This window comes from Pavona decussata, unplaced genomic scaffold (genome assembly GCF_977016875.1).
Source record: "Pavona decussata unplaced genomic scaffold, jaPavDecu1.1 SCAFFOLD_219, whole genome shotgun sequence".
Lineage (NCBI taxonomy): Eukaryota > Metazoa > Cnidaria > Anthozoa > Scleractinia > Agariciidae > Pavona > Pavona decussata.
In genome coordinates this window covers 1,420,711-1,447,090 of record NW_028145624.1, presented here as the reverse complement: position 1 = coordinate 1,447,090, position 26,380 = coordinate 1,420,711, and the positions used below count along the sequence as shown (strand labels likewise).

Here is a 26,380-nt window from a genome sequence, read left to right as displayed (position 1 = left end):
ACCGTGATTCGGTGTCATTTCACGAACAGCACTCAAGCTTTCATCGGCCACCTTTCCAACCATTCGGGTGGATATAAAGGTTTCTTATTAGAATAAATTAAACAACTTAAGAAATATTGAATGACATGCGCAATGGAATAAACTTTGCTGTGCAAAAGGTAAGAGAAAAGATGGCTCGCATGGAAGAGCTGTTTACTTCATCTGGTATAAAAAGAAGGTTAGGGTAATTAAAACTTCATTTTGACCACGTTTCCTACACCCCCTGATAATTTTAAGGTGATTTTGAAATAACCAAGGGTGACAAAGTACACGGAAACAGCGCTAAGCCCAAACATGACATCGACATTCATATCCTAGCAGTATGCAGGATGTTTGTCCCTAGTTTAATGGCCTTAGCTCCCATGAGTCTCCTACAGCTCAGAGGTAGAGCATCCGAACCAGTAATCAGGTCACAGTTTCACTCGGATTTAGTGACTGACTTAAAAAAAATCTATCAAAGTTTTAAGGTGTTCAATTTCTTGGGTCCCTTGCAGCATCTTATCACAATTTCTTGGGAGAAATGGCTTATGTATACCATTAATGAACTGGCCTTAAAGGGGAAGTGTCATGGGGTCAAAAAGGGTGAAATAAGACCTTCACTTAGCTATAAAATAATTCTAGAACAACGAGAAGGAAAAAATCAACTCACTTATTGAAAGGAACAACTCGTTATCTGTTCTAGCGCATTTTGGAAACAAAAATGCGAAAACTTGAAAAACGTTAGCCTAGCATTTTTCAAGTTTCAGTCCATTCAGACCTACCCTGTCTCTGGCCAGAGGCACTAATCGACAGTTTTATTGCACTGGGGGATAATTTATAACAAAATTAGACAACCATATTTTTGTTTCTGTTGACAGACAAAAATTTTCGGGTTTTGAAATGACATCGAATTCTCGTGATACCTCCCCTTGCCAAAGTACTTGATACTTGTCAAAAGACTTAATTATTTCGTACCCAGATCTTCTCGCTCTCGGGAGACAAACATCTGGGTACCAGATTACCCATGGACCCAGCTGCGACGGGCGTTTGCAGCGGACCAACTTACCCTCAACCATCAAAGAGAAGCAGAAACGTTTGAAAAAAGTAATATGTGGACCAAGAACATCAGAAACAAGACAAAACAAATGAAGACCAGAGAAAAAGAACAAGACCGTTATGACTACAATTGGAGAAAACTATTGGAACATGGGAACCTTGGAAAGGTCAGTATGGCAGAACTAGATAAATTCTAAGATCTCTCCCCACCCTCACCCTCGTCTTCACGAACACTAAAAAAAATCGTGTTTAATAAGAGGTCTGAAGAGAATTGTGTGGCTTCCAATACAAGCCTGTGTATTGGGAAATTTTTGACTGAATAAACCTCAGAGATAATAACGGTAAAATATTGAAAAGTAATTAACGTTCCTTCAACTGAAATTTCGCACTACAGTAACATGAAGTTTACAGTTTTCCCGCGTGACTAAGAATATTCTGAGATCATTACTGCGCCCTTTCTATTACTGGACCATAAAAACTAATTTAGTCTGAGGAGCGAAGTAGTGATAAAATATTACACATGTTGTTGCGCGGACTGTTTGATACCTAGATGGCTTTAGATAACCCGATAAAACGCAATAATGGATGACAAAACAGTGTCCATTTTTTTTTTTTTTGCAAAAAAACTTTCCATTTTTATTTCGTTCCATCTATCTTGCACAGTGTTAGATCTGCAGGTATCTCGACTCCTGTTTTCTTTCCCTCATCATCACAGTCCATTTCTCCCAGTAAAGATGTGGGTCCCATATCCTAGAATAGGGAGCTTAAGCAACGACGACGGCGACGGCAACGACAACGCCTCAAAGCAATAGGTTTAATGAGCAAAAACAGTCGCTCTGCACGTGCGTTCTGAATTTTTGTAAATTTTTGCCGTCCTCCGCAAAGCAATAACGTAAAATGACCAAATTCAAGGTTTTGTGGAGAACGTGAGCGCTCGACGGTGAATTTTTTCTTTCTCTTTCTTAACTCGAACGCCGCCATGCCAATTTGGTTCCTGGGTAGTTCGTTGTTTTAGTACAAGTTAGATGGGTTGAAATAATCGCGAAGTAGCACAAATAAAATGTAACATTTTCAGGTAAAGTTTGACATGGTAACAAGGGCAGTTGAAAGAGTGTTGGCACAAACCAGAGCAGATATAGTTTAGAACTCACTTGGGTAAGGTCTATTTTACATCAACTTGTCCCTAAAGCGAACGAATGGTCCGTTTGAAACTATATCATGATACAAGATGCTGCGCAATTCCTTGCCCGAAAAAGGAAACGTACGATTTGCTGACTGCAGCAACATCAAGCTAAATCACAAGTTAATCTTTCGTTTTTTCCTCTTTTTCCGTTCAGCTTCCTCGGCAAGTTTTTTCTGCAACTCCTCTCGTCTTTGAAGTTCCATGTCCTGTAAGAAGCAAAACGGTAAGTGTCAACAAGACAAAAGTGATTGATAAATTTGTTACTTAGTTTTTGTGTCAATAAGGCCGTTATTTTATACTTATCTGCCGAACATCACGTGACTCTGGCTAGAGCAATAGCATTTCTTTGCCGTCGGTTGGAAGCCGTTCCTTAACTTCGGTTCCCCTATAATTTCATTAACAATAGCCTTGATTTTTTGGCACGTCGAAGACTCAAAAGTAGACGTTGTACCTGGGGAGGGGATGTCCAAGGTTCAATTTTGACTGCTAAATAATTTGGCGTTGTTGAGTCCCCAGCTCCGATTCTAGACAGACGATGGGTGACAAAATGGAACTACAGCAACCATCTGCAAAAAGAAGGTTTATAAATACACCTCAGTTTATTTACACTTCTCTTACCTTTGAGGGTGAAACTGCTGGTGATGACTTCCCAGACTTTGCAGGTGAAGTGACCGGAGTTTTTCTAGGGGACCCCCTAGGGGAGGTAGTTGAAGCTTCGTCGTCCTTCCCTAGTCCTAGGAGGGAGGGTGGGGGCAAATCGGTCCATGAAGGGGCACTGGGACCCCCCACAGCTCCGTATGCTATTGAACCAAAAATCTCATCAGCGTCATCGTCGTCGTCATCAGGCTCTGAAGGCACAAACAAACAAACAGATAACAAGTGGCTTATTGGCTTGTTTATCAATATCAACGACTTTCTAAGGAGGAAGGTGATAAAAACAGAGGAAAACGCCAGGAAGGGAGACATTGTTTTGATGTACCATGAAATTCTCAAACAAACATTTAGTAATATGTTGGGAGAATTGACATTTTAGTTTGCAAGCAAAAGACCCCCTTGCCTTTGAGAGTGGATAGGACGTCCTCGAACCAACATTGGGAAACAAATGATCTCTGATCAAGCAATAGATCTCTAGCATGATGTTCCTCATTACCTGAAAGACCTCAGTACATTTCTTTTTCCAAAGAAGTAAAACATTATTTACTGTCAGAACAATACTAAGTCGTTTCTCTTCCTTGCCGCTCCTTTTGTTTTATTACAATTAACTCTAAACAGGTATTAGAGGTTAACTCGAAAACTACGCGGTTCCTTTAGCCTCTAGGCTCCAATTAACAATTACGTTCTTTGCTATTTTTTCCTAACTAACTTATAATGTGTATAATACTTCTCGTAATTAATCAAAGTGTGGGTCAATAAAAATTACTACAGTCAACTCTCTCATAGCGACCACTTCTCGTAAGCGACCACCTACCGTAAGCGACCACTTCGTAAACAACCGTTTTGTTTCTCAGTTAAATACTGTTTCAAGGGCTCTCTTGTAAGCGACCACCACTCAAATTTCTTAAGGGACCGCGACCACTTTTTAGGCCAGAAATTACACATATTCTTTTGTTTTCTGTTTCCCAACATAATCACCACGTATGATCGTTAGTAAATCATTACTCAGAAGTGACAAAAGTTCAATTTTTAATGACGCTACCCCGCGCTGCTTACAGATAGTAACAGTTTAACGGAAAGAGAAGAGGGCTATAATTAGATCTGTAGGTAAACGGGAATTGTTACAGTGATCTGTTCCAAAATGTTATACAAAGTTTCATCAGAAGAATGACTAGATGTGAAAAAAATCAAATAAACCTAATTTTAGCTGCTAAGGTAATATTTTTATGTAATCAACTACCTGGTAATCAATCTAGTATTAGGCTTATTTTGTTGATCTTTCCCATAAGCGACCACCTCCCGTAAGCGACCACTTTGTCGTGCCTCAAGGGTGGTCGCTTACGAGAGAGTTGACTGTAGTACGTTATCTCTCGGAATAGTTCAATCGTGGGGTCACACAATGATCACTTGCTGTCTTCAAATCAAATAAGGACTGCAAACTCGATAAATTCTTAGAAAATAGAGCGGTTTTCAATTGAGTGTTGTAAAACCAAAACCAACGTAATTTCTTTGGCTAATCACAACAGACGAAACAGCACAATCAGCCAATCAGAACTCGAAGCAAATACATGTAACCTGCGTCAAGCGCGGGAAAACGCGTGCGACCAAGCACGATTGGTTTTGGTTTGGCTTCCAATTGGTTGAGAAAATGGCGCGAACTTTGCCAACCAATCAGAGTCTAGTAAAGCAAAACCAAGGCAAACGCGAAATTACTTTCGACACTCAATTGAAAACCGCTCTAATAAGGAACGACATCAATTCGGGAAGGTATCGGCGCGGCAAAGCATGTTTTGTTTGTCTGGCTAGTGGTATTACCTGGAAGATCTTTCTCCGCGAGCCATGCTCTCTTGATCATAACTTGTTTGTACAATTCACAAGAGGCGTCACCAAAACCTTGTGTGACAGAATTTTTCACTGAATCCTCAAAACCCTGATGTTAAAAAACAATCCCAAAGGAATTACAACACCCCCAATACAACACTAAATAATGCAACAAAACAATCATCGTAAAGATTCGATTTAGTGCCTGATTAAGCGCGAGGGACACCAATTTTATTTTGAGACGTCCAAGGAAGGAGGTTATAGGAGACGGGCCGATTATTACTGTTTTGACCCAAGTTAATCTGAAATTGCCTAAAAGAATACTTTGAAAGTGAAATGTAAGGGAATATGAACAACAACTGCAACTGTAACAGTAAGAATACGGTGATGGTTCAAGAAAACCTTACATGTGTTTCGAATGTCGGGATACATGCCTAAAGTCATGTTCACACTAAGTTTCCGAGCACAAGTGCACAAAACACAAACACGTGCACACAGGGAACCGGTGCCTATTTCAGTGCCTGAATACAAGGTTTCGACCTTGTACTCGGGCACAGACACCGTGCCCGAATTCTTGGCGTGGATACTTGATAAAAGGGTGCGTTCACATTAGTGCCCAACGAGAATCGTACATGGGCACCGTGCTCGGGAACCAAGTGTGAACATAGCGTTAGTCAATAGACTCACCGTAAACAATCACAAAAATGAACGTATAGGTGAAGGAAAATGTAAAGCCGCGCGGTGTCTCTAACATGAAGCAACTAGGATTATTGCTACCCCCCCCCCCCCCCCCTGGATGGGATACTAGTCCATCGCAAGGTTACACACCTGGGCGAACAGAGAGACTGTAAAGTAAAGTTTCTGGTCTAAGGAAACAACATGGTTACGCAGGTCTACGCAATAAGGGTACTCATTCGAATAGCGGCATTTATTAACAAAAAACGTGTATCTAAAGAGGTGCGCTTATTAGAATTATGAATTTTTAGAAAGGTGGCGTTCACTGGAATGAAGGCGATAAAATGAATCATTACAGTAGATTTCAAACCAAACAGATGAAACCGGTGCCAACGGCCGGGGAAACGCCAAAAACCTCACAATTGTTTTAGTATTTCTCCATTTCACCGCACTCCGAGATGCAGGATTCCCTCCATCTGCTTATTTTTCCGAACAGTCGCTCATAATCTAGCCTTTGCCAACGCAGCCAACGAGACTAAGGCCTGAGAGAGCAGACGCCTATTCCGGATTTTATTTCAACTGCTCGGAAACAAGAAGCCGGACAAGGCGTTGCCCTTGTAGGCTAACGAGGCGTAGCCGAGTCGACGGTCATTCATAGAAGACGCGGATCAAGATTAATCTGATTATTTAAAGTAGTTGACAAAATAATTGCAAACGGAAAACAGCAACACAAAGGTAATATTTACAACAACGGCCAAAGAAATTTAATCCCTCAAACCAAAGCTGACCATCAGGAATGATCCGATGACAATTGAACCAATCGGATCGATGCATTTCCATCAGAGTGCACTCAATATCGGTAGACTGTCATAGCACTCTATTATTGCTATTATTACTGTACTAGCATCCAAAATATAGGGAGAAATGACAAAGAATTGATATTTGCCCCGCTGGAACAAGAACATTTAGGAATTGGGGTGGGGAAATTAAAAAGGATTACAAAATGAGCTTCTCGTATGTTTCTTTCCTTCCAGTCTAGTCGATTGAAATTTTTTGTTCAGTTTTTTGTTGAATAAACAATGCTTTGCGATTAAGCCCTGAAACCTCCCACATAATCATTTCCTTCCGGGCTAGACGAAATTTGCTTTTAGAAATCGTGAGAAATGTGTTGAATAAACACTTTTTTTTTTTAGTTTGTATAAGACTATTTGCCAAATTCCTTACGAGCTTGATATAGCGCAACAATTCAGTAATGTCCATTTGTGACCACTTATACAGTACGAAGGAGAGAGAAAGGAAGTGAGCAAAACACAGTATAACTAGAACAGCACTAAAATAAACCGGAATTACTCAGTTCTAGTGAGCGAGGATTACTTGCTCTATCTCCAGCTTGCAAGAAGCAATTCACACTCACTAAAGAGGAGCTGGAGACTCCACAAAAGGAAATTCTCCTGTGACCCTCTGATAGTGTTTTTAATATTAATTAATAATGATGCGTGATGCTCAACGAGTTTGCCTACAAATTCTAAAGGTCTCTGAAGAGTCTCTTGGCCGAGACGAAACGCCGCGTCAGACTAGCCACAAACATTTCACAAGTATTTGACAATTTTTCAATTCTTTATTGAATAATAATAATAATAATAATAATAATAATAATAATAATAATAATAATAATAATAATAATAATAATAACAACAACAATTGGGGAAAGTCCATACATTGTTTTGTATTTTGGCACTTTTTAGAATTATTGTTGCATAATTATCTCTAAAAAAAATGCGTGGTTACTCCCAATTTACTTTTTGGATTCCAATAGCCCTTGCTAAGAACTGCTGGCTTAACTAGGGAATACCCCGCCACTCCAAAAGTAATCCTGAAAAGAGTGGCTACGTGGCTACGCAGACACACAGTGGTCAATATCATCCCCTTCCCACAAGGAAAACCGTCAAAAATTAGAAGTACATGACTGTATGACTATGCCTCGTTCTTCGTGTGAGAAGCCACGTAGCCACGTAGCCGCCTAGCTGCGTAGCCCCTATAGTATTCTGGGGGAGATGGGTGGTATTGTCCACTTTGTATCTGCATAGCCGCGTATCCACTCGTTTCAGGGTCACTTTTGGAGCGGCGGGGTATTCCCTAGTTACTGATCTGCTTTTTCCATGTAGTCATAAACCGCGCAAAAATACTTCGGTTTTTGTAGGCACCGTCCTGAAGTACTGAAGTGGTAATCCTTGGGCGATCTTTGAATGCAAGAAAATAAGGGCCCCCCCTAGCCTATTATTTCTTGATGAAAACGTATTCTTTTCTAAACAATGAATTAAATGATAAAATAATTGATAATCAATAATTATTCAAAACTTATCTTGTACCTGTGAAAGAATCATTTTGCTTTTGAAAGCGTTTTCGTCAAACTCAGAGGTTCCAAGGCTTTCTGAAACGTAGAGAATCGAACATTACATTTTAGATACAAATAAACTTCAGACTGGAAAACAACTCATTTAAATCAACCTTACTTCTTGACAGCCGAACTCCTGACTCCTTATAATCCATAATCTCCTGATCTTTCTTTCGCAGCAGTGTACAGAGTTCAACTTGTCGTCTGTTCAACTCAACTATCATGGCTAGTAATGGCTGTACAAGCTGTGATCCAACCTAAGAAAACAACACACTATTTAAACATTAAAAAGAATGACTAGAACAAAATAAGAATACTGTAATATTTTCTATCAGAGCACTGAGATAATAAATTTCAGTTCAGTTCAGTTCATTTTATTTACACTTCAAATTTTCTTAAATTTACAAAGCAGATATACCTAAGTAATAAAACATTAAAGAAGATAGACGGAAATAAATGGCTTTGGGGGGAAGTGTGCGATGGTTACAGCGAGCAAAGCTTTCGAGCGAACCACCACATAAATGAAATTAAAGATTAAGGTTAATTATTAGTGCCATGGTTAGCTATGGAGAAATATTTTATGTACATTGCTTACAGTGTACTTTTGAGAGCTTAACAGGCCGTTGAGCACACTGACCTGGCCACAATTTTTCAAAGAACGAATATTATATTTGCACAAGTGACTTATCTACTACATAAAGTTATCGGTTCTTTGAATGACCACGGCCTTAACTAATTCTTGTGAAGTATTTCAAACATTCCATAAAAACAAATAGTGCTGATGAATACATTGTGGCTGATCATACCCAATACTTTTTTTTACCACTCATAATTTCTTAAAGCATTTCCTTTTCTAGTACTCAGCATACAATTCTATGTCTTTTAAATGCAGATGTTTAAAACTATGTCAAGCCATAACATTATTAAGGGCGGTGCCTACTTTTGCTACTGCGCATTCGTTCTGCGCATCTCAAGATACAGTGGAACCTCGATTTAACGAAGTCGCTGGGGATCGGCCAAATTTGTTCGTTAAATCGAGGGTTCGTTATATCGAAAACCTCGATATAACGAACTTGAGGGGAAACGACCAAAATGTTTGTTGTATCGAGGTCATAGTTAATGATTGATTTTCAACACAGGTGACTTCTGTCACGCAATTCAATGCAATTTTCGTCACCCAGAAGTGCCGCGTTTTGGAATGCAATTCATTAAGCATGGTGGCTTTCAGTAGCAATTATTTTCCCTTTTGAACAGACGCGCAGCTTTTGTTTACAAAAAAACGACACTTCTAGAGTGTTGATCTGTTCAGCGTTTATCTTCTGTCGCGTGTTGACATTGTAATTCGTTATATCTAGGTAGATTTTACGTTTGGGCTTCCGGATTATGTTCGTTATATCGAAGAATTCGTTATATCGAGGTTCTATTCCTTTCATTTTACTGTAACTTTGGCCGGGACATAGAATATCGTTCGTTATATCGAGGACTTTGTTAAATAGAGGTTCGTTAAATCGAGGTTTCACTGTCCTCGGGTTTCCTATGGGTGGTGCCTACTAATACAGGCGGGATATTTTTGCGCGGTTTAAAACAATGCGGAGAAAGCAGAACTTAGCAAGTGTTCTTGGGTATCCAAAATGAAAATTGGGGGCAACCGTGCATTTTTCAGAGATAATAAAGCTTCAATTTGGAAAAAAACGCCCATACGTTGCTTTGTATTTTACGGCTTTTTAGAATAATTGTTACCTAATTATGTCCAAAAAATGCACGGTTACCCCCAATTTTCTTTTTGGATTCCAATAGCCCTTACTAAGATCTGCTTTTCTCACATAGTCATAAACCTCACAAAAATACTTCGGTATTAGTAGGCACTGTCCTTAAGTGTAGTCTCATGTAACTGTGGTGGTTTGGTGATAAAAAAAGAGAAATGAAGAACTCAAGATTTTAATTTGTTTGTCTAAATACTTACCATATCCTTTTGTCCCAATGAACAATGGAACTCCCAAACAAATGGCACACCAGCCTGTAACTTCGTCTTCATTTTAATAATGCGTTTATCATCAGCTTCCTAAAAACAGGAAAGTTGCAGATAAAGCTTCACTCAAACAGAGAATGTCAAATTAAAGCCACAAAAAATGAAAACATGGAGTGTTTAAAACATTTTATAAAACAGTTTTATAAAATGTCCAATCCTCCCAAAATTCTATTACAGTGCAACTACTGCTACCGGCGTCACTTAAACAAAAATGGCCAATCAGATTGCAGGACAAGAACAATGAATTTCAACCAAAGCTGATTGAACCAATCACAAGTAGACAGAAAACAACAGTTAAAACAAAACATTTGGGAAATATTCGCTGTTCATATCCTACTGTGATCTGATTGGCTAGTTTAAAGTGACCCTGGTAATAGTAGTTGTACCGTAAGCCCTCCTCTCTCTTTTCACCCCTCTCTACTAATCACATCCCCTCCCTACTTTCATATAAGCCTTCCCCTCTATTAAAGATGGTGCCTCCTTTTGCTACTGCGCAAACATTCTGCGCATCCCGAAATGGATTGAGAAACTTGGGTTTCTTAAGGATGGTGCCTGCTAGTACTAAGGTATTTTTGAATGGTTTATGACTACACGGGAAAAGCAGATCTTAGCAAGCGCTATTAGAATCCAAAAGGAACATGTTTGGGGGTAGCCACACATTCTTCAGAAACAATAATAATACCGATAATAACAATAATAATAATAATAATAATAATAATAATAATAATAATAATAATAATAATAATAATAATAATAATTATTATTATTATTATTATTAAGCTTCAATTTGAAAAAAAATGTCATAAACATTGTTCTACATTGTATATTTTATCACAGTGACTGTAAAACACAGTTACCTCCAATTTTCATTTTGGATTCCAACAGCCCTTACTAAGATCTGCTTTTCCTGCATAGTCATAAACTGTGTAAAAGGCCTTTGCATTAGGAGGCACTGTCCTTAAGCCCTATCTGTCCCCAAAAGATAAAAAGGTGCCGTCTGGGGGAGGGGGTTTGGGCAACGACAATGAGACTTGAAGGATGGATATTATGTCCAAAGATGTTTCCTTTGAGGTCTGCAACAGGAAATCGTTACATCGTATTAGATGGAAACTGCATCACAATGGTGGCCATCTTGGATTTCTTAATTTCCCAAAAGCCACAGAAAGCCACCCAAATCAACCATAAACTAATCAAAATGAAAAGAAAAACATGACAAGGACATGAAAACGTGAAACTTACTGTAAGAAAGTTAGTTTTTGTACATTAAGAACAGGGATCTCCCTGGTGAAAATCTTTGGAGGATCTTCAAAGATCTTCAAAGATCCTCTAAGATCTGCAAAGATCTGCAAAGGTCTTCCAAAGAACCTTGAAGACAAGGATCTTTTAAAGATCCTCACAGATCCTAGAGGATTTCTTGAGGATCCTATAAAGATCTCTTGAAGATCCTGATGAGGATCCTTTCAAAGATCTTCTAAAAGATCCTGCAGGATCCTCAGAGATTTCATTAGGATCCTACAGGATCTTGAAAAAGATCCTTTAAAGGATCCTTTCAAAGATCTTTGTCAGGATCCTTAAGGATCCTCAAGGATATGATGAGGATCTTACAAGGGTCTTGTAAAGAACTGTCCAAGGATCCTCCAAAGATCTTTATTAGGATCCTTAAGGATCCTCAAGGGTCTTACAAGGTTCTTAAAAAGATCTTAGAAGGATCCTATAAAAGATCTTTGTCAGGATCCTTAAGGATCCTCAAGGATATGATGAAGATCTTACAAGGTTCTTGGTAAGAACTGTTCAAGGATCTTCCAAAGATCTTTGTCAGGATCCTTAAGGATCCTCAAGGGTCTTACAAGGTTCTTAAAAAGATCTTAAAAGGATCCTATAAAAGATCTTTGTCAGGATCCTTAAGGATCCTCAAGGATATGATGAGGATCTTACAAGGTTCTTGGTAAGAACTGTTCAAGGATCTTCCAAAGATCTTTGTCAGGATCCTTTAGGATCCCCAAGGGACTTATGAGGTTCTTAAAAAGATCTTTAGAGGATCCTATAAAAGATCTTTGTCAGGATCCTTAAGGATCCTCAAAGATCTGATGAGGATCTTACAAGGTTCTTGTTAAGAACTGTTCAAGGATCTTTCAAAGATCTTTTTCAGGATCCTCAAGGGTCTTAAGAGGTTCTTTAAAAGATCTTTAGAGGATCCTATAAAAGATTTTTGTCAGGATCCTTAAGGATCCTCAAGGATCTGATTAGGATCTTACAATGATCTTCAAAGGATCCTATCAGGGATCCTTGAAAAATCTTTGTCAGGATCCTTAGGAATCTTTGAAGGTTTGATGAGGATCTTACAAAGATTTTAAAGGGATCCTATTTTATCTCTTTCAAAGAACTTTCCCAAAATCCTTAACAGTCGTCATGGATCTGATGAGAATCTTAGAAGGATTTAAAGAAGATCCTTTCAAGGAGACAAAGAGGATCTTAGAAAGATTTTTGAGGATCCTTTCAATGATTTTTGTCAGGATCCTTAAGGCTATAATTATTATAATGATCTTACAAGGATCTTTAGACAAACTTGTAATGAGAATCTTATCAGTTTGTTAGAGAGAACCTTGCAAATCATGGTCTTGTGATTAACCAAAATATAGAATAATAAACAATTCACTAAAAAATAATTGGGGTTGCTTTGGAACCAAACAGGCTAATTGTACCAATTTTGCAGTCGTGGATGAAATCACCTTTCAATCATGCATAAACCATACACCGTCACATGGCAATGCAGTTATAAACCTCACCTCAAAGGCAACAGAACTAAATATTTTTTTCTTGCAAAGAAAGTGATCAGCCACATAAAATCTCAACAAAACAAGATTTCCTGGGTCTACAAATATTTTCACAAAATGTGAAGACAAGCAATGACTGAAAATCTCTTTCTTCGACTTTGACAACACAAGAAGCTAAAGGACGAAACTTTACAACATTAGATTGTGATCAGTCGATTCAATATTAATTTTTGTGATTTTTGGAGTTGCAATGGGCCAATACTGTGGAATTTTCAGGTAACAACTGATGTTAGCCATATCCATGCATGAGTTATATTTTATTCCTATTTTACCTGATAGGGAAAAAAATAGAGAATCTATTTTATTTGGGTTTTATTTTTAATTTTAAGCCTATTTTAAAGCAAGATAGAACAAGGTGTTGTATTTTATTACTATTTTCTCATAACAAACTGAAAAATAGCCTGTAAAACAGCCTGTAATCCTATATCACTATTGCTCAATAACATAGTAACACACTGTTTTATTTATATTTTTTCTACAAATAGGATAGGCAATGGCCAGTTAGATTGTCGGTATCACATGCTGTATGTACATATTTTGTATACACCAAGGGAAACTTCATCTTCCTAATCTAAGGTGAAGTTACTATTTGTATTCATCATTGTTGACGTATACACCGTCAATGTTGAGCCATATAAAAAAGACAAATGCATGATGTATACTTATTGCATGTACACTTTTTTGCTCAATCTAACAATTACATATACCGGGTACTTCTTTGCAATAAACTTATAAACTTTAAGCTTATGTATGCAATAATAACAAATGGTTTAGAAGAAAGAGCAAGGATGTACTTATTTTCTATACCACAAGATTGAGCTGTATTTTTGTTATTTTAATTGGGCAAATAAACACATAAAACCAAGATGAGCAACTGATATTAGTATTTGTAACTGGCCTGCTTTCCAGGAAAAGCTTTAATAAAAAAAATGAAGCTTATATTAAACTTGACTTACATGTAGTACATGTCACTGAAATGCATTTGTGAAAAAAATATTACATTCAGACCTTCTTCGATGGATCTCGACTCCATTTGATGCCAAAAAGAACAACAATGCTTTCAATCATAATTCCTACAACTTTCATGCACAGTGCTAGCTTTTACAATGAGCAAGAAAACGTGGGTCACAGCAACACTGGCAGCCATCTTGGATTTCATTCAGACTGGGTAGACTGGGCACGAACGAGGCCATTTTGGTCAGCAGATATGCCACTGCAGGCTCGCGGAAAAGACCGTTTCATTTTCGATTTAGGCGGAATATTCAAGAAAACAGGAGACATTTCCCGTGGATTTTTACCTCTGTGAAGCTTCAAAATGTTGGGTTCAAGCAAAAAAATGTGCATAACTACTTTTAGCAAGAGGTAAGCTTTGAAATCAATAATTTTGATGAAAAAGACTGCATGAAAATGTGTGATTTTATAGATCGTCTATATATGGGAATTTCGAATGCATGTGCTTCTTGAATCTTATTTGAGCTTAACTGCACATTCGAGATTGTTAAGGTAAACATTCCCTATTTATTTTTGTTATACATGTAAAGCCTTTGCAAACGTTTTTACAGAGTAATTTGTAGCCAGGTTGTTATCATGTCTTGGTATAAGCTGAAGACATAGTGATCTTGGTTTGATTGACCTTGCATGAAGATCTGGAGTTCATGATCAACTTCATGGAGTGTATAAGCTTATATTTTCTGTAGCACCATGAGTTAAAGGTCGGATACCCTTGTTTTGCTCAGAAATCAACAAGATTGTTACAGATGAGAAGCTCACTGAAACATGTGTCTAAAAGCGTATACTTGGCACTGCCCAGATCACTGTCACAGTGATCACTGTACTGAGTGACCACTGGTCACTCAGAAGAACTGACTTAAATGCACTTTTTTCTGTGGTACTGCAGATTTTCAGCTCAATAATGTTGTCAAGGCTGATACTCAATCGTGCAGCTTCAGAGTCAAGTCAGCAAATCCTGCTCAATAAGCTAAGTCACTTATGACCGTTGGACTCTATTTTAATTAACTGATTTGATTTTGTTGCAAATCGTGACTTCTGCTACTCCTACTGAGAAACAATAATTATTACCAAATAAACTTTTGTAACTTGCATAATGGAGTATTGGTCATTACTTGATATCATATACATGTACATGAAGTTGAAAACAGCAAGGGTACAATCAATCTTTTTTTTTTTACGAAATATCCAATCATTTTTCTTTTTTTATTTAACACTTCCCCTGAACCTTTACATAATTCAAGATAAAGCCATTTTCTGAATGTTTCTTTCCTGAGAAGTTTACTGTGAAATTGTTTTTCGCTGTTACTTGTTTGTAGCTCTGGCTGTGGAATACGGTCTGTGAACGACAAATTTATATTGTGTGTAATGCATGTAATTAACCATCCAGATATAGTTAGGTGCAGGAATAAATGAAATATTGACCATGAAATCATTTGCAGTGGCAAATGCTACAACTAATTAAAACACATGAACTATGATAATTCTAGGCTTAGAACAAGGATTTAAACCATCACCTATTTTCAACCTACATGTATTTTATAGCTATTTTATTTCTGGATCTATAAACCAGCAGAGTGCTATTTTAACCCTATTTTAACCTGCATGACATACATTTAATGCCCTATTTTAAACCTGTTTTAAAGGTATTTTTGTACCATTTTCCCTTTTTTCCCCATTAAATTATCCCTGTTTTATGTTTATTTTAAGCCTATTTAAGCCAGGCTAAAAAGGTTCTTATATATTTAGGTATTAAAATGCCCAATTTCAGCTTGTAGGTTCTTAAATCACTAGGTTCTTATACGTGGGTTTTTACCGTATTTTCAATTTTGTCAAAATTCATATTCATTAGAGTGAATGATTTCTTTTAATTTTCAATGTAACATAAATGCATAACTGTTACAAATTTATGGAAGGGTATTATTTTGATAGCTGACATTGTACTAGGCACTGTAGACAACATTTTCTTTTAACTTGTCATCCAACCATGTAAAAGTGTTGTTGTGGATGTTACCACCCTGTTGCAAGTTGTGATAACATTGTACATTGAAGTAGACATTAGTTCAACTTTGTACAGCACGTTTCTGCAGCTTGCAACACCGGTTGCAATACATGTAGGTATAACAATGTCTTTCAACTTTCAAGTCATAACAATGTTGTGCTACAGCTTGAAAGAAAAATAATTAATGCTGTCTGTATTTCTCATCCTTTATTCGTAGTAATTTTTTTCATGTCTTTCTGCATGTAAGTGGCCTCATTTTCATGACAACAAAGGGCTCACACAAAAGGAAGAAATAAGAAGAAAAAGAACAAGTTTGCTTTATGAGACATTTTTACCCTTTTTTTTAGATTTTTACATTTTGCATTAACTGTTGTGTTTCATGGTAAGGGACTGATGATTTTAAACCATGAGATTTTTACAAGTGTAAAACATCAAAGATTTATTTGTAAAAAGATGAGAATAATCTGAGAAATAAAATACATTTGACATAAAATTTACTGCTTGTTAAATAGGATACTTATTTTGTGCATGAAAATTAAGAGTATTGTGAGAGATGCACAAAAGGATCTTTCTACCATTTTTCGGAAAATCCCTGAGTAGTTACGATCCTTGAGAATTTGTGCAGAAACCTTGAGAAGATACTTCAAGTCCCTTGCAAAAATCCTTAAACATCCTTCAGGATCTTTGCAAATTTTTTACTATCCTCGCAAGAACCTGAAGGATCTTTAATAGCAGAACCCTATAACGATCCATCAGGTCCCAGCAAGGCTCCTACAAGGACCATGAAGAATCCTGCAAAGCCCCTGTCAAGATCCCTGCAAAGAACCTTTAAGATCCTTCAGGATCTTTATAGGTTTTTTCATGATCCTAAGAGAACCTGAACCTGAAGGATCTTAGCAGGACCCTGTAAGGATCCACCAGGTCCCTTTAAGAATCCTACAGTACAAGGACCATGAAGAATCCTGCTTATGCCCTGTTAAGATCCTTCAGTTCCCAGAAAGATCCTTCAGGTCCCTGCAAAGATCCATTAAGATCCTTAAGGATCTTTAAAGATCTACTTAAGGATCTTTTGTGGATCTTTTTGAGGATCTTTAAGGATCTTGATTTGATATCCTCAAAGATCTTGCAGGATCTTGTAAGAACCTTGAAGTCCCTGCAAAGATCCTTCAGGTCCCTGCAAAGATCCGTTAAGATCCCTCAGGATCTTTGCAGATTTTTATAAAGATCCTTACAAGAACCTTAAGGATCTTGGTAGGGTCCTGTGAGGATCCTTAAGGTTCCTCCTACAGGATCCTGCAAGATCTTGCAGGATCTTGTAAGAACCTTGAAGTCCCTGCAAAGATCCTTGAGGATCCTGCAGGATCTTTGCAGATTAAGCAAGATCCTTGCTGGATCTTGCAGGATCTAAACAGGATCCTGAAGGATCTTTGCAGGGCCCTGTGAGGATCCTAAAGGTTCCTGCTAAGTTCCTACCGGATCCTGTTAAGATCCAGCGAGGATCTTGCATAATCTGCAAAGATCTTGCAGGATCCTCAAGGATCTTTGCAGGGACCTGAAGGATCTTTGCAGGGACTTCAAGGTTCTTACAAGATCCTGCAAGATCTTTGAGGACATGAATCAAGATCCTTAAAGATCCTCCAAAAGATCCACAAAAGATCCTCATGTGGATCTTTAAAGATCTTTAAAGATCCTCAAGGATCTTAAAAAGATTTTCACCAGGGCTTACAAAATATGGAAAACCTGCCGGTCAAATGGGCAGAATCTTTCCCTCCAGCCTGTCTAGATAGGGAAAAACATGCCCCCCCCCCTACCCCACTTCCATGGCAAGTGATAAGAATTAAGTGTACAAATTAAAAATTTGTTTAAAAACACACAAAAGTAATGCTTTAGGGACAAATGGTCATAAAGTTGAATATGATTTCTATCAATACATGTTGGAAAATTTGGACTTGGACTTCAATTTGGTCCCCTTATGTGCACTTTTCACACTCTTTCAACAGCTCCCATTATATGCACACTCTATGACCACTGAAATGATCCCCACCTGAACTGATCCTCAAAATTTTCCACACTGCTCGAAAATGATTCTAAGTTTCAGATGAGTATCTTTTTTTCTTCATTGTACTCACAAATTGTAATTTCTTTTAATCAAATTATTTATTCATAAAACCTGGATTAAATCCTCTTCCCCCCTAGAAGGGATATTTTTGTCCATTATTGTTCCAATTGTCTTCAGTAAACACGGCCCAATCAGATCCATTATATGCACATGTTTTATGGGTCTTAGTGGGGCCTAGAAAGGAAGGATTTTGTCCAATTTTCTGCAGTCAAACTGGTGGCCATGTTGTTGTAAATTTTCAAGACCTCGATATCCTGTGTTCAGAAAGAAAACAAACCTTTTGAAATGGTCAATCGAAAGAATAACTTCTGAGAAGTACCCAACAGTTTGAAAAGTGGAAATTCAAGAGTTCATGGCAAAGAAATTACTCTCTGAGGGAGAGATTGTGGTAAAATCATCACTGGTGCTGAAGTAAAACAGTGCAGTTCAAGTTCGAGCCACAGCCACAACAGGAAACAAAAGTTCTTTTTTCTACTGAAATTTATATTAGGCAGGGAGAGAGGGTGTACCGCCAAGTGTGCAGCCAGTGAGGCTGTGACCATAGCTAAAAGTGCGCAATGGTACCGCTTCATGCAGAACTATCTGCCAAGATGTTTGAATAGAGAGATTATTGAGGTCAAACATATTCAGAACAAAATAATTTTTGAAATTGCACTGTTCAATTGAAAATCGATTTTTGTATATTGAATGTAAACAACACTCAATAACAATTGTTTGTACAAGTGCATTAATATTTTCTTATCCACACTAACACCATCCAGGAATGCTATTGAATTTCAAACAGTGTGATAAAAATGTTAATCAATGGTTTATGCACTTAAGAGCGGCTGCCTGTAAGAATTGAGAACTGCATTTCAGCGACCACTTAGTCGAATTTCTGATATTTCGTCTGAAGATACCCTTGGATTAACTATTTTCGAAAATCATATTTTAAAGTTCCAAGGTATTTTATTTTCTGAGAAAATTGCAAGAGTTTGAAATGCGGCCAAGGTGCGGTCACGGGCGGATGAAAACCGCGAAAATTTAGGTCAAAGGACGAAGCCCCGTTCACAGTGTAAAATAACCCAATGAACTTGAAACTTTACACAAACCTACACCAACCATCTCGCAAGAGAATTAATACAATAAACATTCCAAACTCGCTGGCTGCTTTCTAAAGCATGCAGATTTGTGTACGCTACTCAAAATGACCTTGAAACTAATGCTTATTTTCATTGAAATAAAAGTGTTTCTGGTATGTCATTTTCTCTAAATTAAATCTCATATATCGAAAGACGAAGAAAAGAACTTTATTTGTACCAAGTTTCAAGCTCTGATTCAAACTCTTTCCCACTCAAGGAAGATCGAATATGCGTGCGATACTTGCGGCTCGCAATTCACATCACGAATTATGAGATCAGAACCGATTCACAAACACTTGACATCTGGAGCCCGTGAATGTTTCCAAACATCACATATTGGGCCCTAAAACTAATCAGACGGACTGAAGACAGCCATTCAATGTTTTTCGATCCGAGATTTCTTGCCTACTCTGCTCTAAAATAATATAGTTATTCCGGTCAATTAGCCTACGAAACACGTGCAACAAATTTGCATACCATTCTGACCATTTCGATGTTGCAGGAAAAAGTAGTGCAAATCATACTTTACAGCTCCTTTATCTTCTTAAATGAAGAAGTCGATCAGTAAAATGGAGAAAAGCATGTGACTTTGTTCCTGTCGTGTTGTTTTGAGTGTTCGTGTTTAGCAGCGACGGCTCAAATCAATAAGCCAGTGTGACACTGATCAACTGTAACTCGATATTCCCTTCGGTGATGTGGGTAACGCGCACGTGATCCTGGCCAGGCACTTGTGCGTTCAGGGCGCTTTTAGAAAAGTAGTGCTTGTGGGCCATTAGCTACGACTACCCTGGTGATGATGACCTTGACGAGCTTAAAGACTGTTCAAGAGATCTGAGAGCCCACCTTTCCAGCCTTTGTTTTTTCCGCGAAAAAAATCGACGTTCAAGTATTAGTGTCAGTTTTTGTTTTGTTTTTTTTTTACTTACAGTAATGCAGATCCCGGAACGTGGATTTTTTGCGAAAAAAATCTATCCATAACCACCTTCCCCACAATTAATAATATAAAATTTGAGGGTATCAGAGTAGTCTGAGGGTATCAACTTTGAGGGTATCAGAGTAGTGGATTCCCCACCGACCAACGCGACCTCCCCCACCCCCATCCCCTCTGGCGATAAGCGTCAATTATGGTTATTGTTTACATTCCCAAACCGGTTTTATCGTTGTTCCTGCCGGCTTCTTTCAATTTTCGAGATGATAGGAATCTTGCCAGCCTTGGTCTGTCTGGTGATGGCCACGAAACTAACTTATTGCTAGCGCAAGCGGGTGAGGGCCGTTACTACCTTATTGCTAGCACGTGCGGGTGAGGGCCGTATTTCGCCTATTCATTTTCCAATTTCAGATTTCATGCTATTATTTGTTTCACAGAGTTGAAAGAAACTGGCAGGAACAGCGAGAAAACGGTCTAGGAAAGTAAAAAATAACCACAATATTATTGACGCTTGTAGCTAGGGGGAAGGGGGGAGGTCGGGTTGGTGGTCGGTAGGGAACTCACTACTATGCTCTCAAATATACAGATTTCATACTTTTAATTGTAAGGATGGCGGTTATGGATGTTTCTTTCTTTCTTTTTTTTTTTTTTTTTTCGCGAAAAAATCGACGTTCCAGGGTATGTATAATTGAAGTTAAAAAACGAAATGACACTATTAATACTTGAATTTTTTTCACGAAAAAAAAAAATCAAAGCTGGCAAGATGGGCTCTCGCATCTGTTGTACAGTCTTTTAGCTTGACAAGGATTTCATCACCAGGGTAGTCGTAGCTTGGCCCACAAGCAGTACTTTTCACTATTTACAGTTCCTAAAAGCGCCCTAGCTTGTACGCGCAGGATTCCATACCGAAATGCCTGGCCAGGATCACGAGCGCGTTTCCCACATCACCGAAGGGAATATTGAGTTAAAGTTGATCAGTGTCACACTGGCTTATTGAATTGAGCCATCGCTGCTAAACACGAACACTCAAAACAACACGACAGGAACAAAGTCACACGCTTTTCTCCAGTTTACTGATCGGCTACTTCATTTAAGAAGATAAAGGAGCTGTAAAGTATGATTTGCACTACTTTTTCCTGTGACATCGAAATGGTCAGAATGGTATGCAAATTTGTTGCATGTGTTTCGTAGGCTAATTGACCGGAATAACTATATTATTTTAGAGCAGAGTAGGCAAGAAATCTCGGATCGAAAAACATTGAATGGCTGTCTTCAGTCCGTCTGATTAGTTTTAGGGCCCAATATGTGATGTTTGGAAACATTCACGGGCTCCAGATGTCAAGTGTTTGTGAATCGGTTCTGATCTCATAATTCGTGACGTGAATTGCGAGCCGCAAGTATCGCACGCATATTCGATCTTCCTTGAGTGGGAAAGAGTTTGAAGCAGAGCTTGAAACTTGGTACAAATAAAGTTCTTTTCTTCGTCTTTCGATATATGAGATTTAATTTAGAGAAAATGACATACCAGAAACACTTTTATTTCAATGAAAATAGGCATTAGTTTCAAGGCCATTTTGAGTAGCGTACACAAATCTGCATGCTTTAGAAAGCAGCCAGCGAGTTTGGAATGTTTATTGTATTAATTCTCTTGCGAGATGGTTGGTGTAGGTTTGTGTAAAGTTTCAAGTTCATTGGGTTATTTTACACTGTGAACGGGGCTTCGTCCTTTGACCTAAATTTTCGCGGTTTTCATCCGCCCGTGACCGCACCTAGGCTGCATTTCAAACTCTTGCAATTTTCTCAAAAAATAAAATACCTTGGAACTTTAAAATATGATTTTTGAAAATAGTTAATCCAAGGGTATCTTCAGACGAAATATCAGAAATTCGACCAAGTGGTCGCTGAAATGCAGTTCTCGATTCTTACAGGCAGCCGCTCTTAAATGTCTGTCCATTATCTCTATTGATGCCCAAAAATTCTTATTGAATCTGAGTTATGTGCAAATGTTTGGGCTCAGGTCACCATTTCACGCAACCGAATGCATATTCTCTCATAATGAACAACAAAAGGTGTATTTTCACTGGGACACTGAAACTTTACATTTAGCCATATTTACATGTATTATCATGCAAACCCACCTCATTCATTGTAAATGTTGCTGCCTCTTTTCCTTTGTTTTCTTCAATACTTTTCTGTACAGATTTTAGCAAGTAAAGAAGCTTTGCTTCAACATTTGGATTAAGTTCCTGTATAGAATACATAGAACAAAACTTGGGTTAGATTTTGGAGTAGTGTGTCTTTTTAAGCTTTTTTTTAAAATTTGTTTCTGATTTCATGTGATTGTCATCTTATCTAACATCATAATTGAAGGGTTGAGTTTATAACAATCTTATGTCAAATTTTTGGCTGATTTTTTGTTTGCTGAAAAGTGTCTATAGTTCTGCATGTGGCTTTCAATTTTGTCAAAGAACCTTGCAAACATTGCTTTGTGGTGTTTCTTTCTTTTTTTTTTTGCTGGTTTACACTTAGTTTTTTAAGGCCAAAATATTGAGTCAGCACAATTCAACATAAGACGGTTATACACCCAGTCCTTCAATTATTGTTCAAAAAAGGAAATTTTAAACAGTCTCTTTCTTCTTTGATAACTTTTGATAAAAGTTTGATAACGTTTTGCCATCTGTCAGTGAATAATATTGTCAATTTAGGCTCTGTTGCCTTGAAATCTTGACGGAATTCAAACAATTTCAATGGCTTTTCTCTGATTGACGTCTACCAAAATGCACTTTAATTCAATAAGTATTTAGAAGGTGATCAGTTGTGTGTTATTGATACATTGTAACTGCTGTAAAAAATACCAAAATTTTCTGAGTTACTTAACTTTTTTAATGTTGGAATGTCGGGTAACTGACCACTTCTTGTAAATAAACTATGACCACTTTTAGGGCTGATAGTTTTGAAATTTTCTGTTGTTTTTAACCTCCATGAATCAACCACTTGACTCATGATCCAGTCTCACCATGAGTGCAAATGGAACACTGTGATGATACACAACCTTGATGTGACAATAAAGTCTGTTCTAACACTATGTTTAATTTCTGTTACCTGATACTTAGCATCCGAGCCAGATATATGAGTCACTATTTCATATTTTACATAACTGCTGGACTTTTATGACCACAGCAGATAAAATGTACATACCGCTGTATATGAAGCATGAAAACACGCACTTCACTAAGATAGGTTTTTGATTTGTTTGCTGTCATGCTGATGGTCAGAATGAAGGGCTTGTAAATAATTATTTTTGTTGCGATGATGAAAGTTGAGCCGCACCTTCCCCCCCCCCCCCCCCTCCCTTTACATACCCTGTAACCTTTCTGTAACCAGGGAGTAGGGCATTTAAGGCAAAAGGCCTTCCAGAAGGTGGGGAATTTGAACATTACCTGGGTGGGGTGGAGAACCTGAACCTGAAGTGTCAAGTTAACACCTTTCTTTTTGTCCACGAAATACACATGGTTCCTGATCCATAGATGGGTTCCAAGGGGAAAATGTCGTTTTTGTGAGTGATTGACTCACCAAAAAAGGGTCTCCACAAAGTTTGCAGTGTTCATGAATGCATGCACAGAATAGAATAGAAAATTTGATGGGAGCACTCAACAAGAACATTAAAGCGAAACAGTTGAAATGCTGTTTCCTGCATTTCCCACATCATTTTATGGCCTTTACAAAAAGTCAATTTTGTGTAAGCTAATAGGGAATGAAATCTTACTCTCCAAATTTGCAAGTTGCTCTCAGTTTTGCAAAAACGCTAGTTGACCTTTTTCACACTTTTAACAAGATATTTGCCCCTCTGAAAACAAATGGGATTGGTTTTATCATTGCAAAAGTATGACGTGACTTTTCGCACAACAAAATGCTAGTGTTTCTTCACAATTTTGTCCAAAGTTCTGAGGCAGGTAACAAATAAACAGATATTCCAATATAATGAGCTATAAGGTGACCCTGATTTGATTGAATGCAAATAACAAAACCACTTTCCAAAGAGGACAAGGCTGTTGCCTAACAGAAGCCCAGTAGCCTGGGGCATCCAAGAAAATGCTCTGAGTACCTAAATTTTTTTCAGCACCACCCAACACTTCATAAGTTGGGCTTCTGACCTCGTGGGCTCCTTGAAATTTTCCTAAGGCAACAGCCTTGGAGCATATACCAACAATGAATATTTGAACATTTGTTTTTGAAGAGGTGAATTTGATTGTCAAATTTGGCATTAGGGCAGGGCATTTGAATGGCTTTTTGGCCCACTGGGCAGGAATTTGAACAAGTCAATTCATGTTGGGTTGCCTGGGGATTAGGGGAATGTTGAAGTTTTGAATTGATCAGCACTTGATTTCAAAACATATTATTAGGAGGCTCATAAAGTCATCATTAACTATAAACAACTTTGTAGCTCTGTTGTTTGGCAATACTTTGGCAAGACTAGTTCTGACATCATGAAGGTTACCATGGCAACAGGTCAGCTCCATAAAAAAGACCTGCAATTTTCAGTTTTTGCAAATTATTTCAAAACTAAGTCAGTGACCTGCCATTTTTGTTACTTTGTTGAAAATCCCCCAAATTCTCTAACTCCTCTGACTGGCAATATGACAAAAAGTCATCCTGTAGATCTTGTGTTACCAGTATTTCAAAAAAGGCATTGTTTTTCACCCACAGAAAATTCTACTGGATAACTTTTTCCCAAACATATTTTTTTGAAGTGGCATATTGAATGTTGAAAGTAAGAAAAATCAAGATAGGTCACTGCACAAATTTTTCAGATAAAAAATGATTCCTACAACTGTTATTGCCGGTTCTTGTGATTTTACACTGCATTTCCACTTCCAGCGTTCTGTGAGAGACTTTTGATTGGAATTTTGATTCATTCAGCTGATGCATGTAAATTAGCTATGGTGTGGATATGTTACATACATGCACGCAACTAAAAACCCTTTCGAGCCTCCAGAAAGCTGAATATATAGATGGCATTGCCGCCATGCTGGTGGACAAAACAAAAGAAAATTTGCTCACGTAGTTTGCATGAAAATGACAGTTAACTCCCCGAGGAGAAAAATCTTATTGTTTCTGTCCACCAACATGGTTGCCATGATGTCACATGCAAACCATCTAGTAAGATAAACTGTTCAGCTTGACAATCACATGCTAACCTTTCAGTACTGTATAATGCTGGCAGGATGGAAATAGTTTTGTTACTTCTAAAGAAAATTTAGACGACATATTGGGATTTTGAAAGAATTTGCTCATGAAGCCCTATCACAGGTCAGTGAGCCAAAATTTATAGACCCCCGTGGTCTGATATTGTATTTCGGATGGTGGCTTTAGGGAGGTTTAGCTGTGAGATTATCCCAACAACAACAAAAAGAACTTTATTTAATATACTTATACCCTTTACAGGAATACACAGCCCGCATATAGCAGAGCTTATCGAGGCGGGCTGTGTAACTTAATAATTATTACAAACAAAACTTAATAACTATTACAAACAAAATTAGAATAAATTAGTAAATATATTAAAATATAGGGGTGCGTTTCTTTGGGAAAATCCAAATCCGAATTTTTGATCTAAGATCATTCGGATCATGGTGCATCAAAGGAACTGACCAATCCTTGCCCAGAGTCGATTCGTCGGTTCCTTTGATACACCATACTACCATAATCCGAGTGATCTTGGATCAAAAATCCGGATTCGGATTTTCCCAAAGAAACGCACCCTAAGTACAGTAGATAAGTACAGGCATTCGTTCTTTTAACAGCAATCATGAATAAATTAGAGCGTGAGTGAGGAAATGTATGCAAAGTAATTGAAATGCATGAGAATTTTTAAGTTACCTTTGCTCTTGCTCTGAAGATCTCCTGCTCAACTTTTTCATGCCACAACGTGCTGCCATCCCACAAGCAGAGTTCATAAGAGCATTCTGTTTCAGTGAACATAGACTTGACTAGCACTGTTTTATCTGAAATGTTGAATGGCCTCCAGGCTTGGGAGTTTAGATCAGGTTTCCATCGTCGTCTCCGAGAAGTTTCTTTTCGAACTGTGGCCGCCATCTTGTTTTGATCGCAATTTACGTCATGTATGCCTCCTCGTGCCGTCTGTAAGACTGGAACTCGTGCTCAGCCCCCCCTATGCCCACAATAAAATAACCCACGCCTTACCCGGCCCTCCCTGATAACACTCCGATAAAGCGTTTCGCCAAGCAACAATTAAAGTGGAACCTCTCCTTACGGACACCTCTATAATACGGACACCTCTCTATTACGGACAGTTCACTTGGTCCCTGAGAGACCGAAATCCATATAAAGCCTACCTCTCTAAAACGGACACCTCTATAATGCGGACACTTATTCCTGTCCCCTTGGTGTCCGTAATAAAGAGGTTTGACTGTACCAGAGTTTCATTCCATTGGCGGAACTCAAATACATTTTCAGCTTCTACATTTGCTGTCATTTGCTGGTGAGACAGCGCGGATTATCCGAACTTTGAGGCAA

The 26,380-nt window shown here is 38.1% G+C and overlaps 1 protein-coding gene across 1 annotated transcript; it reads right to left on the bottom strand.

The window, feature by feature from the left end:
- Window positions 1–2,007: 2,007 nt before the first annotated feature.
- LOC146459441 (non-homologous end-joining factor 1-like) lies at window positions 2,008–25,985 on the bottom strand. Its single transcript, XM_085089596.1, has 8 exons — window positions 25,724–25,985; window positions 21,982–22,089; window positions 9,766–9,864; window positions 7,921–8,059; window positions 7,777–7,838; window positions 4,727–4,841; window positions 2,876–3,105; window positions 2,008–2,463 (listed from the first exon to the last, which is right to left on the bottom strand). Exons 1-8 carry the CDS (start codon window positions 25,937–25,939, stop codon window positions 2,371–2,373), a joined length of 1,062 nt encoding a protein of 353 aa, XP_084945722.1. The 5' UTR covers window positions 25,940–25,985; the 3' UTR covers window positions 2,008–2,370.
- Between the last annotated feature and the right edge of the window lie 395 nt (window positions 25,986–26,380).